Source organism: Micromys minutus, assembly GCF_963924665.1.
Source record: "Micromys minutus genome assembly, chromosome: 4".
NCBI lineage: Eukaryota > Metazoa > Chordata > Mammalia > Rodentia > Muridae > Micromys > Micromys minutus.
In genome coordinates this window covers 65,378,177-65,394,849 of record NC_137973.1, presented here as the reverse complement: position 1 = coordinate 65,394,849, position 16,673 = coordinate 65,378,177, and the positions used below count along the sequence as shown (strand labels likewise).

The following is a 16,673-nucleotide window of genomic DNA, read 5'->3' as shown; positions in this document are numbered from 1 at the left end:
AGTGGCATGCACCATGGCCTATGAGAAGCATGAGGCTGTCAGGATGCCAGTCGGTAGAGTTGGTGGGATCTGTAGATTAGAAGTACATAAAACACACGAGGGCAAAAGAAGCAGGCAGCTTTGCTTGGCAGCTTCTGCATGTTCCCGTAGCTACAGTCAGACCATTTGTTGTATATTGTATATCCACCACTCTTATTATTTGGTTATACATATTCTATGGTGCAATAAGCCCTCCAGAAATAAAGGTTTAATGTATTGGTACAGCGTAAGGATTAATTTTCTGCTTCTCAAAGAAGCTGATGATGAGGATATGAAAGTCAGTATATTTACTCCACATATCATAGGGACCTTAAGATTAACTTTGCCATCGCTGACCACAAACCAACCACAAAACAGAAATCTGCTGAAGAAGCAACAGCATTACTATCAGAAAACATTAGTCATTGTTTTCAAAGGATTGTGCAAAGCTGGTGATTGGACACAGACACATACAGCTGCCTCGAGTGTATTTATGAACCACTCCAAACAGGAAGATTGCTCATGTATGCCAGAAAACAGTTGCCCTCCATTAATTTCACTTAACCTTATTTCCAGTCTTCTGTGCATCCTCAAAACAAGAAACAGTGGCTATAAATGACACCAATAATTGAGGTTTTATGGTTAAATGATGGGTATATCTGTTGACAAAGCAGATTAAATACCAGCTTGTTCTAATAACGGTTCAATTTTTAAATCCAAATTGCAGAATCAGGAACCAATTTGGGGGAAATTCATTATTCAAATATTGATTATCTGATCTCATTGTAAATGGTACTGTCACCAAAACTTAAAAGTTCAATATTGTAGGGTCTGAAAGGGTGGTTCAATGGTCATGAACACACATTGCTCTTGCAGAGAACGTAAATTCTACTCCTGTTCAGTGGCTCACAACCACCTTCACAACCTCAGGGATCCCAACACACTCTTCTGGCCTCTGTGGGCACCTACATTCATGTGCACACACGCATACACACACACACACACATAATTAAAAATAAAATAAATCATCAAAATATGATATTGTGAATGCAAGTGATAATATGAATATACAAAGGTAAAGCAACAGATCACAAGAAAACAATGTTTTCGCTAAAATTTCTTTACTAATATAGTAACGAAATTGACTATAGTATAGAGACACTGAAGCTGGTATTTTATTCCGATAAGAACTAGTCAAAATTGATGCAGACATCTCCATACATAAAAACAGTCTGTACGTGACAGGTGATATTTGAAGAAGAATTGCTGTTAAACTATCAGATCATCACGTGCCTGGCAGTCAACAAGTTCTTTGTTCTCACTCATCAGGATTTAGGAATGCAAAGGCGCACAGTGGCCAGCTTCAGAAGAGTCTCAGGGATGGTGTCACAGTGTGTCCAGAAGCAAGACAGCAGTAGAGCTACTTAGCAAACAGGAATTAACTCCAGATCTTTTTGATGTTTGTAGGTCTCAATTATGGAAAACAGATTATAAACAAGAAGACATTGAAATTTATCCTTACTGAAACATCTTATGAAATTAAAAATTAAACAATAAGTCCACGTTATATAAAACTTTTTAAAAATTCTTTAATTGAACTATTATGCATTGGGCTTGTGGAAAGAAGCTTTTGATGGAGCGATTCTAAGTTACTTTATTTTATTTCATTTTTTGAAATTGTATTGCACTCTCTATATAGCCCAGGCTGGCCGAGAAATCATTGCAATCCTCTGCCTCATCTCCCTGTTGCTGGGGTGGCAGTCAGGAACCACCATGCTTGGCTTGATGCTCTTCTTTAACATGATAAACTTATATTTTTTTAGTAGATTTTACAATGTCATATTTGAAAAATATTAAAGATTATAAACAGAAATAATTTGGGAAGTTTTTTTTTTTTACTTGTAAAAAGAAATAAATAATCCAAACAAAGGGAACAGGGCAGAAAATTTGAAAGTGTTACAGCTCAAAATAAATAAATGCACCTTTTAATGCTGAGATGTGTGATTAGACTTTTAATATCTTCCCCTTATGCTCAGTATCCTCCTCCTCTGACCTATGTGCTCACACTTCTGTGTACACTTGTAAAGGTGCATGCACACACACACATGCACACCATGCACACACTAAATAAATGAGTGAATGAGTGAACGCATAAACTTGCATTGAATTATAACTGATAAAACCAAATAAATAGCAGCGAACAGCAGTATCTCTATCAATACAAATAAATGGGAATAAGAACAACTTTCCAGTAGATGTCAATTCATGAAGACAGAGTAGAGGAAGATGGAAAAATCCACTAGTAGGCAATCATCATTATAGTAACTGTTTTATATAAGTACAAGAAATGTATTATATACTGGGTACAAGCTAGAGCGTACCGATTTCCGCTTTTCAAAATTCCTCCCCAAGTAATTTCAGACATAGGAAAGGGAAGATGGTAGCCTTACAATAAGACACCTACTTCGACTAATTGGTCAAGGTCAAGAACAGCTGGGAATATCAGCTTCACATCACAAACCATATGCAGTATGACCAGTATAGAGCATCATATATATCTGTGGCATTTTTCCTCCAAAGTGCATAGACACATCCAACCAGAAGAAAGAATTCAGTATATATATATATATATATATATATATATATATATATATATATATATATATATGTGTGTGTGTGTGTGTGTGTGTGTGTGTGTGTGTGTGTGTGTGTGTGTGTATACACACATATGGACACTTATGTAGAAACAGATTGGCTTTCCTTTTACTGACAGTTACAGTGTAATTATTTGGTATATTAACATAGGAGAGCAGTGTGGCATACAGAACATTTGAAAACTGCATCACCTCTGTATTTTCCTTTATTAGTACGAAATCAGTTCAAGTTTTAAAATTAAAAACAACGTATAGTTCACAGAGAACACTCAACTAAAGGTGCTTAGGCTTTTATGGTCACTAGTCAAAAATTATTATTACACCTGGAAAGATTACAAGATCTGTTTCAGAAAATGAAAACATCAAAGGCTATAACTCAACACGGGTCGGCTGGAGCTATGTTTTTATAATGTCACCGTTGGTCCTGAGCTGGCCTTGTGACACTAAAAGAGGAAGGAGAAGTGCTGTTTCTCAGCTGCATGATGAGTGGGGTTCTATGGTGATTGAGAGAGGCCCAAGCCACTCAACCATTCCAAGAAACACAGAAATAGCCTTAGATAGGCAAGTGCAGCCCTCCTCGGCCAACTAGCGAGGCACTGCTGACCCAGCTGACCACAGTCTTGGAGTCTGGAGCACCGCAGGGAGACAAGCCATCTTCGGGAAAACCCGCCCAGCTGGCATCCCCAGGCTGGTAAGCAAACAGTTGCTTTTAGTCTTTTAGATTTGGGGGTAATGTTTTCCCCTGACAAGAGTTACCTCCTACAAAAATCACAGAGGGAAAAAATATTTCATTTCAATTCAAGGGCTAAGGAAAGTTGGTTTGGAATCTGGACTCGGCTGCTTTAGAGCGGCAGCAGACACACAGGAAAGACAGTCTCGGTGTCCAGACCATGGTGGTGTTCTCCTCTCATCTCTGCACTGGTAGATATGTCTCTGTGAATTTGAGGCCAACCTGAGCTACAGAGTGATTTCCAGAATGCTCCGGGCTACACAAAGAGAAAGTCTGTCTCAAAGAAAGAAACAAAACAAAACACCAGTCTTGATGAGAAAAGGGTTAAAGGCCCCATGCTAGGACAGTATGGGGGAATGCTTGTAAAGTTTCTGAGTATTCCAGTGTGCCACAGACGCAGTGCCAGGAGGCCTCTGCAACCCCCCGCCCTCCGTCATACATCACTGAAGAGTTCAAGGGCTCTTCCAATCCCTAAATCTTTGACCAGCTAGATTTCGAAAGATAAACGGATGGGGTGAGCTGTTTGTAAGTTCATCTTATCACAAAGTGGAAAGCAGAGGTGTCCCGTCTCCGTGTTTTCGGGTCGCACGGATAAGAGGTTGTGAGTCACAGCCATAGTTCAAGAGCCACTAGACACCTCGATGAACGGGAAGGAGAAATTTACTCAACAAACCTTGGTGCTTGGATGACGTTCGAGTTTATTAATAGATGCATACATATGCTTGCAGATCCGAGAGCTCTGAAGGAGTGTTCTAGATCCCAGTGCCAAAACAGAAAGTGAATTCTAAAATCTAGACTTAAATCTAGGTAGGAAAGGTGTTTTCAAATCTCTAGAGAGAAGTAGATGAGACTTGGTTCTTGTTTATATTTAAATTAAGTATATTCTATGACAATTTTTGAAAATAGCAAGAAAGCACAGGGAAAATTAAAAGTGGTGCAGAATTTAAGGGCATCATAACATGTCTTTTAATATCAGAGTGAATTGGATTCATCTTTCCTGTTGCTAGATCTCATGCAAGTTATGAAACATCATTGAAGTTCAGCTTCATATTGGGAAATTGAAGGCAGCGGTATTTACCTCATATGAGTTTTATGAGGATTCAATAAAAACCAAGTGCAAAGAAGATGTAGGGCTTATTAAGACTGAATACATGGTGAAACTTAATTGCTATTATCATTCATTATTCTAGACAAGCTAACTGTGCACATCCGCTTATAAAGTTTGGTTTCTTTTATATAACAAGTGAGTATAAGAAAATTATTTCCAGAAGTTTTAGAAACAAACAAGATTTGAGTTGTGTGGTTTCTCTGTTCCTCCTGGTATCCAGGAGTCTTTATAATTCATATACACAATGATGAATTTTACTTTAAGAAGGAGGTTTGACCCATCCTGTGTTATTTCTGTGTTTGGCAGAGTCAGTGGTAATTTCAGAAGCTGGTTTCTCAGTGGCTGCTCTCAAAGAACCATGGCTTCCAGTTTCCCCACTTCCCAGTAGTCTCGACCCACACTGACCGACTCATACAGTGCAGTGGAGATGACTCTAGGAAGGAACTGGACTAAGCCCCAAGGATGTAGAGTAATGTCCGCTTTTGTAATGATGCCAATCAAAAGGTCTTTTCTTCTTAATGGAAAAATGATGTGGGGAAACCACATGTGGGGCGGGAGACCCAGTCAGCCATCCCAGTGTTTCAGCAAATCCATGTGATCACTTGTCTCTCAAGGGACCAGACTTACCAATAAACCATTTGGACCATCACTGTCCAGTGATGTCCTCCCACAACTGCATCCCCAGAGAGCACGAAGTCTAAGAATCATTCAGCTGAGCCCAGTGAGCACACAAAACCATGACTGACCGCCAAACCTCTGGCTCGTTACACAGCACTAGAGAATGTGTCTAGTGATTGTGCTGTCTTATATATTCGTGCATGCTGTGATGCTTCAAAGTATTCTAAAGAAGACTGTGCTTCACACCCACCTCACGCATACAGCGACTAGAAAAAGGCAACAGAAAACTGTGATCCCTCATGCACTCTTTCCTGAGGCGTGGACATCTGAGCATCCCTGAGCACATCCGTTCTCCAGGAAGCTAAAAGCCGATGAGCCCTGGGCAGGGCAAGAGCGAAAGGCACAGCCTTTGGAGGTGACAGACAGGAACTTTATTGTGGCTGTGTCGCTACTGCTCATGCTGCGGGAAGACCGCTTGGATGGATGATGATCTCATTTGCCTGTTCTGAGTAGAAAACTAAACAATACACTGAGCTAAAATGACCTCACTTTTTTTCCAAAACAAGAATCCCCCATTGTTGTAACCCAAGATCTGCGTAGTTCTTTACAGCTTTTTTTTTCTACAAACCCTGCAGCTTGTAGCCCCTCAAAACTATTCAAAATCCGGGCATCACTTCCAGTAAGGTAGAAAAACGACTTCCTTGTGAGCATTTTTCACCACGGGGGAGAGCTTTACCCATGGCTTTATTTCACAAAACACATGTAGACATGCTTCTAAAGGTGTACTTGGCCACTCATAGTTACCAGAAATCTGAGAACTACCAGACCTGAGTTTTCAACTGGGTTTATCGCCGATCCAAAGTCTATAGATTTGGAAGAAGAGCTCAGAACAGGTTCACAGCCAGCAATGGGCAGTGCATCCATTTGTCTGTATCTGAAGTAGAAACGCCCCCTCCCCACAGTTGAAGGACACAGGATCTAAGGCACACTCCCTACTCCCTCTGCACGTAAGCTCCGTTAGAAGAGTTTTTGTCCACTGTGTCCCCGATAGCTGTGTTCAACTAACACCGGATTCATGAAATACAGAGATGAGGTGCTACTTAGGCAGCCTATCATTTTGGCCAGTGTAACTGTGAGAGGCAGGTAAGTATCATAGATGTTTACAAACGTCCGCTTTGAGGCAATCAAGGATTGAACTGAGAATGAGGGTGTCCTCTGTGCTCTGAGCTGTGAGTAGAAAAACGGTACTGACTTATGCCAGCTGTGAGGGTTCTCCTCCTGGCATTGAAGTCTGCAGCAAGCAGACAGATTTCATGTCAAGATCCTGAGTTACCACCAAAATCAATAGCCAGGTGATTGAACGTCAGAGCAGGACTAATACTGAACAAGCATCCCATTGTTGAGACAGAAAAGGGTAAGAGTTAGATTTGCCCGTGTTATATACAAACTCTAGATACAAGCAGAAAGGAACCTTCCATTCCATTTTCTAACTGTCTGCATGCCCCATGAATGTACCCAGCTGCTAGGCTGTCTCCCATGGTTGGGAATTCTGGAAAAATGCCACCTCAATTGCAGAAATGCTCTCTTTCGAGAACCCAACCTGACCTCACATTTCAGTTTTGCACATCTTTGGACGTGGTGATGTCACAGGTAGGACACACCTCCCATCTCCTTTCTTCTTTTCCTCCTCATGTTCCAGTTTCCACCACTGGTCCCAATTCCACTCCTCTCTCTGACTCCTACCTGCAAATGAGGTTCCTTCTCCACCATGGCCTCGGAATCATAGGCCAAATGGATACACCCCTCCCATATACACACACACACAACATCTCTTATGTGGTTGCATTTGAAAAGCTTTTATTAAAATACTTTTGAAATCAAAAGAAACGTCTCCTGAGCTCCAGGAAATAACCTGAGGTCATAGTTCCAGGCAAGAAAACAAACAAGCAAACCACTGAAGTGTTACTTTAAGAATTCATGTAAATTTTCCCAGCCTCCTCTCCTGAAAACAGTGTTTTCCTTCAAACACTGCAATAAAACTGGTAGTCAAGGGATACATCTATTTCAATCTATTCCATCCCATGGAAGCATGTGTTGCTTGCCACACGCTGAGCAGGACCCCGGGACACCCTCAGGAGTCTCCAGGTGAAGTTCTGCTAAAGGGAAATACTGTTTACTCTTCCAAGTCCCTCTCATGGTTCCTCTCCACCGTCCAGTCCTCTTGGGATACACAGGAACATTTGAATGGGTTGACACTTGCTGGCTAACCTGCCTTGTTGGTAGTCCAAGCAGCTGGGCTCCCACCCAAAGGAGGATCACCCGGCTATAGGAAGCACACCTTGGATCTTCTGCTGGGAATGCCACCTCTAAGCCATGTCACCCAGGAAAGTGATATTGTCATACCTAGACCTCCAATCTCCTTTTCCAACAGTGGCTGCATCTGTCCTTGCTCTGGGAGCCATCCTGGTCCGTTCTCTGCATTCCAAATATTCAAGCTTGACAAAGAAGTTTGATTTCTGACTACAGAAAATGCTTGAGATATAACTCAGACCTTTGTTGCTGTTTTCTTTTCTCCCTAAAAATAATCTAATGGAAATTCAGTGATTAAATTAATAAAAAAAACACTTGTTGCATATATAGAAAGATACTTTTACCAAAAATGCGTTGAGAAATATACTTCATTACAGCTATCGCAATTCAACTTTAAAAATGCAGTCCAAGCCTGTCAGGGAGCTTGTCCCTGTAGAAATTTGTCTCTGCCTCACACAGAAGCCAATTAACTGCCTATAGCTCGGCTGCTAGAGATAGGCCAGACCTTTAATTTTTAACAGAAGTTTCTTAATTATTTTTTTTTCACACAATGAAGCTTTATTCATCCTTGGTGACTAGAGAAAAGCAGGTTCACGGACGCCTCCCTTGAGAATGCTGTCATCGAGAGCTTCTGCCAGTTTTCTCTCAATGCGTTCCAGCTCATCCGGCCTCTCCTTTTCCTCCGCTGCTGTTCTCTCCTCTGCCCGGGGACTGGAGCGCTCTGCGCGCCTATGCCAAGCGGAGGATCAGAGCGGAGTACCAGCAGAACTTGATGGGCCGAGACACCAGAACCCGGGGTACCAGAAACTCAACTGGGGTGGAAGACCCAGAAGTTCCTTTAAAACATCATCTCAGCTGGATCTTAGAGCTGAACTTGAAAACTTTTTTTTTTTTTTGATTATATACAATTCACTCCCTAGCAACGGTGTCACATTTCACACATTTTTAAAGCAAAATGTTTTCAATCAGTATTTCTCCTAAAATATTTCCTTCAAAGCAGAAAAAGAAATATAGTGTGTCGGTTAGGTTGAGCTCATCTGGGAGAGAAGATCAAACAAAAACAAAACACTCGAAAAGACATGCTTATTTCTCTGTGCTAAAAAAGCCGTGGGGCCGATCTGCTCAAGCTGGCGGTACCTTTGTATCTCTCTCAGGTTTTGCACCACAGAAATAAATGCATCTTCTTATACCAAAAGTACTCGGAACAACCTAACTTTCTATTGCTTCACAGGGGGGAAAAAAAGCAACTAGGTGGGGGAATGACAACACAGAACCCAAAATTTCAATGTCTTCTGACTTAGGTCAGTCAAGGATTTTCCGTGTACTTTACCCCTCCCACAAACTCTTGCTAATACATCACTTACATGTCCCTGGGCTGAGTATGTTCCCCCTCTGCGCTGCGCAGCTCTAGCGTTACAAGTTCGTGTGGCTCGGCGAACTTAGCCTCCTCTCTCACCCGCGCTGGCTTACATAAGCTATTCCGATGAAATGTTGGTGCATTGTGTCTGAAGTACAAACTGTACCGTTCCGTGCAAAACAGCCATCCAGCAAAATCGTTGTTAAATAAAGACGGACTAAAAAGAAAAACATTCTTTCCTTTCTAAGCCACCTTTTTTTTTAAATACAAAACTTAGGATAAGTTGCTTCCTTGAACATCTTGCTCTCCCCCTGAGTTTGAATACTGACGGAGGAAATCTAGAGCCCTGTGGATTCCACACAACAGTCTGACCCGTCTCATCTGGAGGCGTGGGCTTGCAAGAGAAGACAAATCAACAAGAGCATTCCATTAGAAGAACCCGGATGCACTTACATCAGTGAGGGGTGGCTGCCTATCAGGAACAATTACACCCAGGACACAGACTGTGTTTGGAAAGTTGCTTTTAAAGGCAGCTTTAAACTAGAGAAATTTAAAATAGAGTTGATTTTAGGTTGGGTCTTTCTAGGTTGGTGTGTTTTTCTCCTTTGCAGGATAGTTGCTTTGGGGGAAATGTCACTGAAAAAAAAAAAAAAAAAAAAAAAAAGTCTTCGGTTGTAGCATCTTTAAAAAGAAGATGGTAGTTCTGTTTCATAGGATTCTGGTGCCATTGTATCAGGCGGTCAGAGTGAAATTACCTTTCCTGGTCTTGGTTCACTCCTTTCTCCACCCTTAATCATCCCCCCAGCACACATATATTAGACTGAGCAGTTGTCCTTCGCCACTGAAGAAACGCAGCCAAGACTTAACGTTGCCGTGGAAACAGAATCACTTTTGGCTGCAAGACACCTTGCTTCCTCAGCACTGTTAGGAGGCAGAGTGGGCTGAGAGGGAAATCAAATATTCTGCCCACTGGTGTTATGGGTGGCCTCTGGGTGATTAAATGACTTTCAATTAGAGTACTTAAATATATTTTAACTTCAATAATTATTATTAGAGCCCCAACAGAATTTTACTCGGAGACTTAAAAAGGAAAAAAAAAAAAGCTTTCACTATTAAGGGGAGAGCTAGCAATTCTGGGAACATACCGGGGAATTTGCAAGTGATGGTTTACTTGCATGTAAAGCAAGTATTCTCTTTTTTTTTTTTTTTTAACTTTCAGATTTCGCCATATGTATTTGGCATGCTATCTCTCCCCCTTCCCCAGCTTCTCTCCTCTCCTCCTTCTTCTTTTATCTCTACTCTGACCTCCTGTGTTATGAATATATTTATATACATATATACACGTGTGTGTGTGTGTGTGTGTGTAACTGCATCTTGTGTGGAGATGTGTAGAAATGCCGGGAGCCTCTATCCAAGCATGCACTGATCTTATTTCCAGGGCTTCGATCTGTCCCAAACTTTCCATTCCTACTTGGTTAACTTCTCGGAATCTTTCTTCTTTCTCTAAGGAACCATAAATGTACTTGCTCTCCTCTCTTATTTTCCGATGTTAACTGTTTCTTTCTGTGCGTGCTGCTATCTTAAAGGGCAGATCTTCAAAACTTGTGTTAGGAGAAGGATCAGCCCAGTTAAATCCCAGAAATAGCAAGAGCCCTTCATCCCTTCAGCTGTAAAAATTGTACAATTCACTGGGTTAATTCCAGGTCACCCAAATCCCGCTGTCTCTCTGTCTCTCTGTCTCTCTGTCTCTCTGTCTCTCTCTCTCTCTCTCTCTCTCTCTCTCTCTTTCTCTCTCTCTCTCTCCCTGCCCCCCCCCCCCCCCATAATGAGGAGGAAGCAGGAGTCTCTTACTGTCTGGATGCAAGCTATAAATGTACAAATGAATGGGATACTTTAGAAACAATATGAAGGGACATAGATGTAAAAATAAATGAATGGAACAACAAGACTATTCCCGAAATCACCATTCCAGCCCTGGCTTCTGATTCTGTCTGCAACATCTTCCCCCTCAGCCAGCACTGAGCAGACCTCTGGTGCATGAGAACTGTAAGTCAAGGACACCATCTGCCCCAGAAGCCCGGCTTTGTCACCCTCCTAGCAGGACTTGAGAAGAACCATTTATTCCAATTCAGATTTATTCATACTGAATTCATATAGATGGATAGCTTCTTATCTCTCTGTGCATGTAGAGAAAGAAGCAGTTCCATGTGTAAGACATGTTTCACACGCTCAAAACAATCCTATCTCTATAGAAAGACTGACTTTCTCCTATATTTATAGACAGCAGGTCTCCGTCACGGCTCTACAACCCAGCTATCGAAGTCAATTCAGCTTCCAAATGATAACCAATCTCAAGCTTAAAATGCTTGTTAGCAATAGATCCTGCCTCATGCATGTTTCCTGTGCATTGCCCTCAGCATCTAAGGCTTGAATGAGTGATTAAATCAAACTGGCATTTGGTATCTACTAGGCCCACTATATGTCTAATTATATCACCCTATCAAAGAGGATTCAGTAAATGTCTGCACACAGTTGGTCTAAGCTGTTTCCTGAGGGCACTCTCCTGACACTGCTTCTCAATATTATCCAATTGAGCTTTACAAGGAATAATTGACCATCCTTTCTTCTGTCAAATGTTCTAGAATGTTCTATATGTCTAAATGCATTGTAAAATTGAGTTTTATGTCACATGTATGCAAGGGCCTACCAAGGCCAGAAGAAGGAGCTGGATCTCCTGACTTGGAGTTAGAGGAAGTTGTGAGCCATGTGCGGTGTGGGTGTTGAGAACCAAATTTGGGTCCTCTGAAAGAGCAGCAGGTACTCAACTGTCAAAAGCATTTCTCCATCCACACCGCTATCCTTCTTTTCTCTAAATTCTGCTTACCTTCCAGAGAATCTAAGAAAACATTAGTAGACTAAATAGCAATAAGACCACATACCTTATATCTCCTATTGTTTCAATAAGACAACAAATTTTTCTCCATTTTTGAACGTTTATTGTGTATGTGCTGTGCTCTGAGTTTCGCACACACTACATGTCTTAATTGTAATTATATCTCAACAAAATTGAATCTCTTATAGCTGCTAGTTTATACCTGAGGAAACAGCACAGCTTGATTTAAACATGGGCAGACCACACATCTAGTCTTCTCTTAACTGTGATCCTGTGCGCCAACCCATTAGCTCTTTGTCATTTGCTTTATAAAAGGCAGACAAGAAGAGTGGGAAGGAGAGACGGGGGAGGAAGGGTGGAGGAAGAGAAGGAAATGGGAACTATCCACTTGATGTCTAGGATCCTTTCCAAAATAATCTGGGGATCAGGGAGGACAGACCTAAGCTTTTGCCATAGTCAACACCGAGTAATAACACAAGAAATGTCACTTTGGTCTGATGAGCTCATTCTGTCTTTGTTTATATTGCTCAGGAGAGGCATTCTTGCAGATTAAAGGACCACTGGAGGATATTTATAAAATCTATTGCTATCACCACGATGAAGCGCAAAGTGTTCTAGAGTCCTATGAAAAGGAAGAGGAGCTGAAGCAGCACCTGAGCCACTGTATCCAGTCTTTAAAGTAAGGCTTTTTCAGACGGCGATTCCCATCCACTCTGGTTGTTTACCTGGGGTGAAAGGTCACATAGAGCCAGTGTTTTCCAGGGCTTGCTCAGACGGCTGAGTTAGGAAAAGTTGATGAGCCACAAGCCAAGATCAACTTTTATTCCTCCTTGACAGGATGACTAAAAATAGCATGGGAGACAAAGATTCAAGGCCTTGTAGAGATGGGGTTGGGGACACTATATTGTCAAACAATAATTATAAAATAAACCTGCTCTTCGTGCAGTCTCAAAGGGCCGGTGGGTAGCAGGTTGGTGACATTAGTGGAATTCCTGAGTAGTCTTCCTTGCTGCCCCAGTTCCACCTTGGGGAGAGTTCAAGGATGGTTAAGACCCCGTTCGACTTAGCTTCAAGATGATTAGACATTCTGCCGCCCTCACGCACAGTATTCAAGGAGGCAGCAGAGGCTCTGCGGGACAATGTCCATGAGATGCATTCTTTTTTCCTGAACTAAATACCTATTTGCTATAAATTCTGATCCTATCGATTTGAATGAGAGTCTTAAAACTCTTGTTAATCCCCAGTCAACTCAGAATTGCCCACATTATCTTTTGTAAATAGGGGACGAAGAGCCTGCGCCTGGTCTGATGTTTCAGATGAGACCAGCATCACATTGCACGTGTTGCTTCCTAGTGCACGGCATTTGAAGCCAAACTGACTCTCCTTTTCCTCGTCTTGTCGCGTTTTCCTATGGACTGTCCCTCTTAATGACCCCATACAGTCAGACGGGCTGTGTTTTATGTACTGTGCTGCATCAGGTCAGAGACTGACCAGTTTCAGGAAGCTGAGGTGTTCCAGTCAAGATGCAGCAATCTGAAACTCAGTACCTTTGTGTGTCCTGTTGTGCAGGAGGAAGGGGAGTCCTGCTTTGATAGGAGACATCTGTAGCAGCACTAAGGTACCTTAGACTAATGGAAGACCTTCCAGGCCTTGGAAAGGAAAATGTGGTCCTAATGGCTTAAAACAAAACAAGACATAAACAAAAACCCTTTGATACAATTTCAACTTTATTGTCCTCTACTGGCCAAAATTTGCAGGTCGTTTACATTTTTCCATACCTAAAGAAAAAAATAGAAAGAACATTTATTGAAGGTTTGTGCTGTGGTGTGTATGCATCCACAAGCCAAAAATAAAAATAAAAATAAATAAAACTTTAGACTCTCCAAGGAGATCAGCATGCACAGATAACTCATGCATGGCTGCAATGTGCAGCTCTGGCTAATTTTGACCATTTCAGGTCAAGGTTAATGTTACCATATTGGCTTGAAGAAAAAAATGAAATGAGCTCATAGATGAGGAAAAAGTCCTCTCTGCAGACATATTTATATCCTCACATAAAAATAATGGTGTCCTGCATACAAAAAGCCTCACCTTAAACAAGAGGAAAGATCTGATCCAATAGATGTCACTTTCCTTCGGGTTCTGGACACACGGGGGGGGGGGGGGGAAGACATCACCTAACGTGTGAAGAAGTGGCTCCTTTGATTGCCTTCAGTCTAACTCCAGGCACAAGGGACCTGGAGAGGAACTGAGCCCATAATCCTACAGACTGCCTCTCAGAAGCTGTTCTGGTGAAGGTAAACATATGTGCCTTCAGTGAACGTTTGATTCTTAAGAGAACAGGGTGCTACAGAATTCTCTATGTAGCACAGTTCAATACAGTTTTCTTTAGAAGCAGTTAAAGAGAGAGTTCATTTTAGAATCTCACTCAGATTTACCTTCAGACCTAATAACTTGTTTTTGTCTTTGTTTCTGTGCTTCAAAATTACTGTCTCATGATGTGTCCAACTTGGTGTACCATCAGAGCCATTTTGACGTTTAGAAATAATTTGGCCCGCCAAGAGCTGTTAAGGAACAGAATGCCCAAAATCCAAATGAAACAGTATTGGCAGCTCTATTTCTTAAGGGAAAAAAAATCAAAATAAAATAGTTTAAGTTAGAGCATTTTTCCCCAATGCAGCCTTTCCATAAAAATAATGTTAATGGCGAATTGTGTGGGTCTGCCCGGAGGCTGAGTACGGAAGCCTTATTGCCATTGCTCTAATACTGACCTCAGCTGAGATAAAGCTTTAAATTCTGAGAAACAGGTTTTCAAACAGGTTTATAGGCCAAAGAGAGTCCCGAACACCCTCAGGGTTTGGTTTCCTTTGCCAAGTAATCAGTCAAAGCTACCATCACCCTGCCTTTTCCTACTGGCTAAATAAAGGAGCCGCTGCCATTTCTAATGAATATTAGCCGCGACCTTCATTTGCAACAGCATAAGGGATACTGAAATGAGCCGGTTTGAAGCAAAATATCCATGTGAGAGGCAGCTTCATGCCTCAGAAACTAAAATGGATTTTTTAAAAAGCGACTTAGGTTACATTTTAGCTAAAATTAAAGTATGTTTATTGAGGGCCTCATAAATATTTATTATGCATACTAGATAACGTTGAAAATACTTTTTAATATATAAGCATGATTCTTGCCCTCCAGGAACATAAACTCTGGTCAGAGATAAACACCAGCTGGAAAGCTTACCAGGAATGCATAGTTGATTTATTTACTATCTCGGCAGGTTCAGTTGGGGACTAACGTCCACCGGGTTGGCAGAGACGCTGTCTAGGTCTGTGTGAGATGGAAGCTTAGGAACTTTGATTATTCTCTGAAGCCCATTATCATTCACAAGAGGAAATTATATTTGTATCCGGAAAATTGGTCTTGAAGCATTAGGGCAGTATATCTTGGCATTTCCCAATGCCAGATACACCAGGAATGTATATTAACAGTGAGTAACCTTTTTTATAAAGTAGGGAAAGGTGGTTCCATGATTAAGAATGCTGGGTGCTCTGAGAGAGGACCTGGGTATGCTTCCCCGAGCCCACATGGTGGCTCACAACCATCTGTCCTGCAATTCCAGGGAATCCAATGACCTCTTCTGACCTTTTTGGGTACCTGTCTTTCATGTTCCCATGTTACACAAACACACACCAGGCAAAATAATCATATATGTAAATTAAATCTTTTTTTAAAAAACATTAAAATTATCCAGAAATTCAGTGTTCATTTGTTCATACAACCTAGAAACTGGACATCTGTGAGTTCTTATTCAGCAAGGAGTGTTTATCTGGGAAGCAGGAATGACCCCTAGGACTACCAGCGATGGTGTATGAATATTTCTCTAGGGGTCTAGCAGTTGTTTCCTGAGGACCTCATTGCTTTGCCTCTTTGGAGTTCCTATGATTTCTGATCTATGTGAAAACAAGACAGTTATTTAGCAATCATAGGTCTAATTGGAACAGCCTGTCTGCTACCTCTTTTTTCAGCTTTTCTAGTTAGAAATGTTACTAAGGTCACTATCATTCGTCAGTGGCCCCAACGGGTCTATTTCGTTTGTAAGGAAATAAGACCAAAGGAACTTTTCTAAGTGGCTGGAGTCCGTATTTCTAGCCCCATGTCTCAGTATTACAAATTAATCTGTAGTTATCTTTTTTGCTAACCAAGGTCCCATCCTCAGGAGGAAGGCATTTACCTTTTAGCTCTCTTAAGTGTTCTGCCCACGCTGCTCCTACGGCCTTCCCATCCGGGAATCAGCAAAAAGCCCAGGCAGCACACAGGCTAAGGAGGGTAACCGTATTCATCCTCCGCCTTCACGGGCTAAGGAGGGTAACCGTATTTATCTTCCGCCTTCACGGGCTAAGGAGGGTAACCGTATTCATCCTCCGCCTTCACGGGCTAAGGAGGGTAACCGTATTCATCCACCTCCTTCTCTTTTTACTCTAAATGAAGTGTCCCAGGTGAAAATCAAAACCACTTTCGGAAATTCTTCCAGCTCCTTGCACCAAGCAGGAGAGGAAGGCAATTATTTTATCCCATAAGCAGCTTCTTCCTCGGTTTGTCTATGGCTGGAATCACCTTCTGAAAAGCTTCAACATCTATGAAAAAAAAAAAAAAGGTTTCTTCTTTGGCGGTGGGAGAATCAGGTGACGTTAAATGCCGCACTCATCCGTTACAAGACATAGCTTCCTCTACTATACAGAGCACGGCTTCCTTTATTAGAAAAATACCAGGCTTTTCTATACAGAGTGGGATGTTACACTACGAGCATGCTTAGTTTTATTATAACTTTAGATTGTTTTGTTGAAGTGAGTGAAATAGAAAAAAAAAAAAAAAAAAAAAAGGTCCATGTTTCCTTCAGGACTTAAAAGCAAAATGTTTTTTTTTTTTATTTCAGCATATTTATATTATGTTATATATTTATATTATATATTGTATTTTGTATTTTA

At 41.4% G+C, this 16,673-nt stretch overlaps 1 protein-coding gene across 1 annotated transcript in view; it reads left to right on the top strand.

Moving 5' to 3' along the window:
• ARHGEF38 (Rho guanine nucleotide exchange factor 38) overlaps positions 1-16,673 on the top strand; it is a gene marked incomplete at both ends in the record, with an annotated part of 106,005 nt that overhangs the window by 53,087 nt on the left and 36,245 nt on the right. The window contains one exon of the mRNA XM_080916465.1: positions 12,220-12,367. Within this exon, the coding sequence (XP_080772591.1) occupies positions 12,220-12,367 (148 nt within the window). The remainder of the gene's footprint in view (positions 1-12,219; positions 12,368-16,673) is intronic.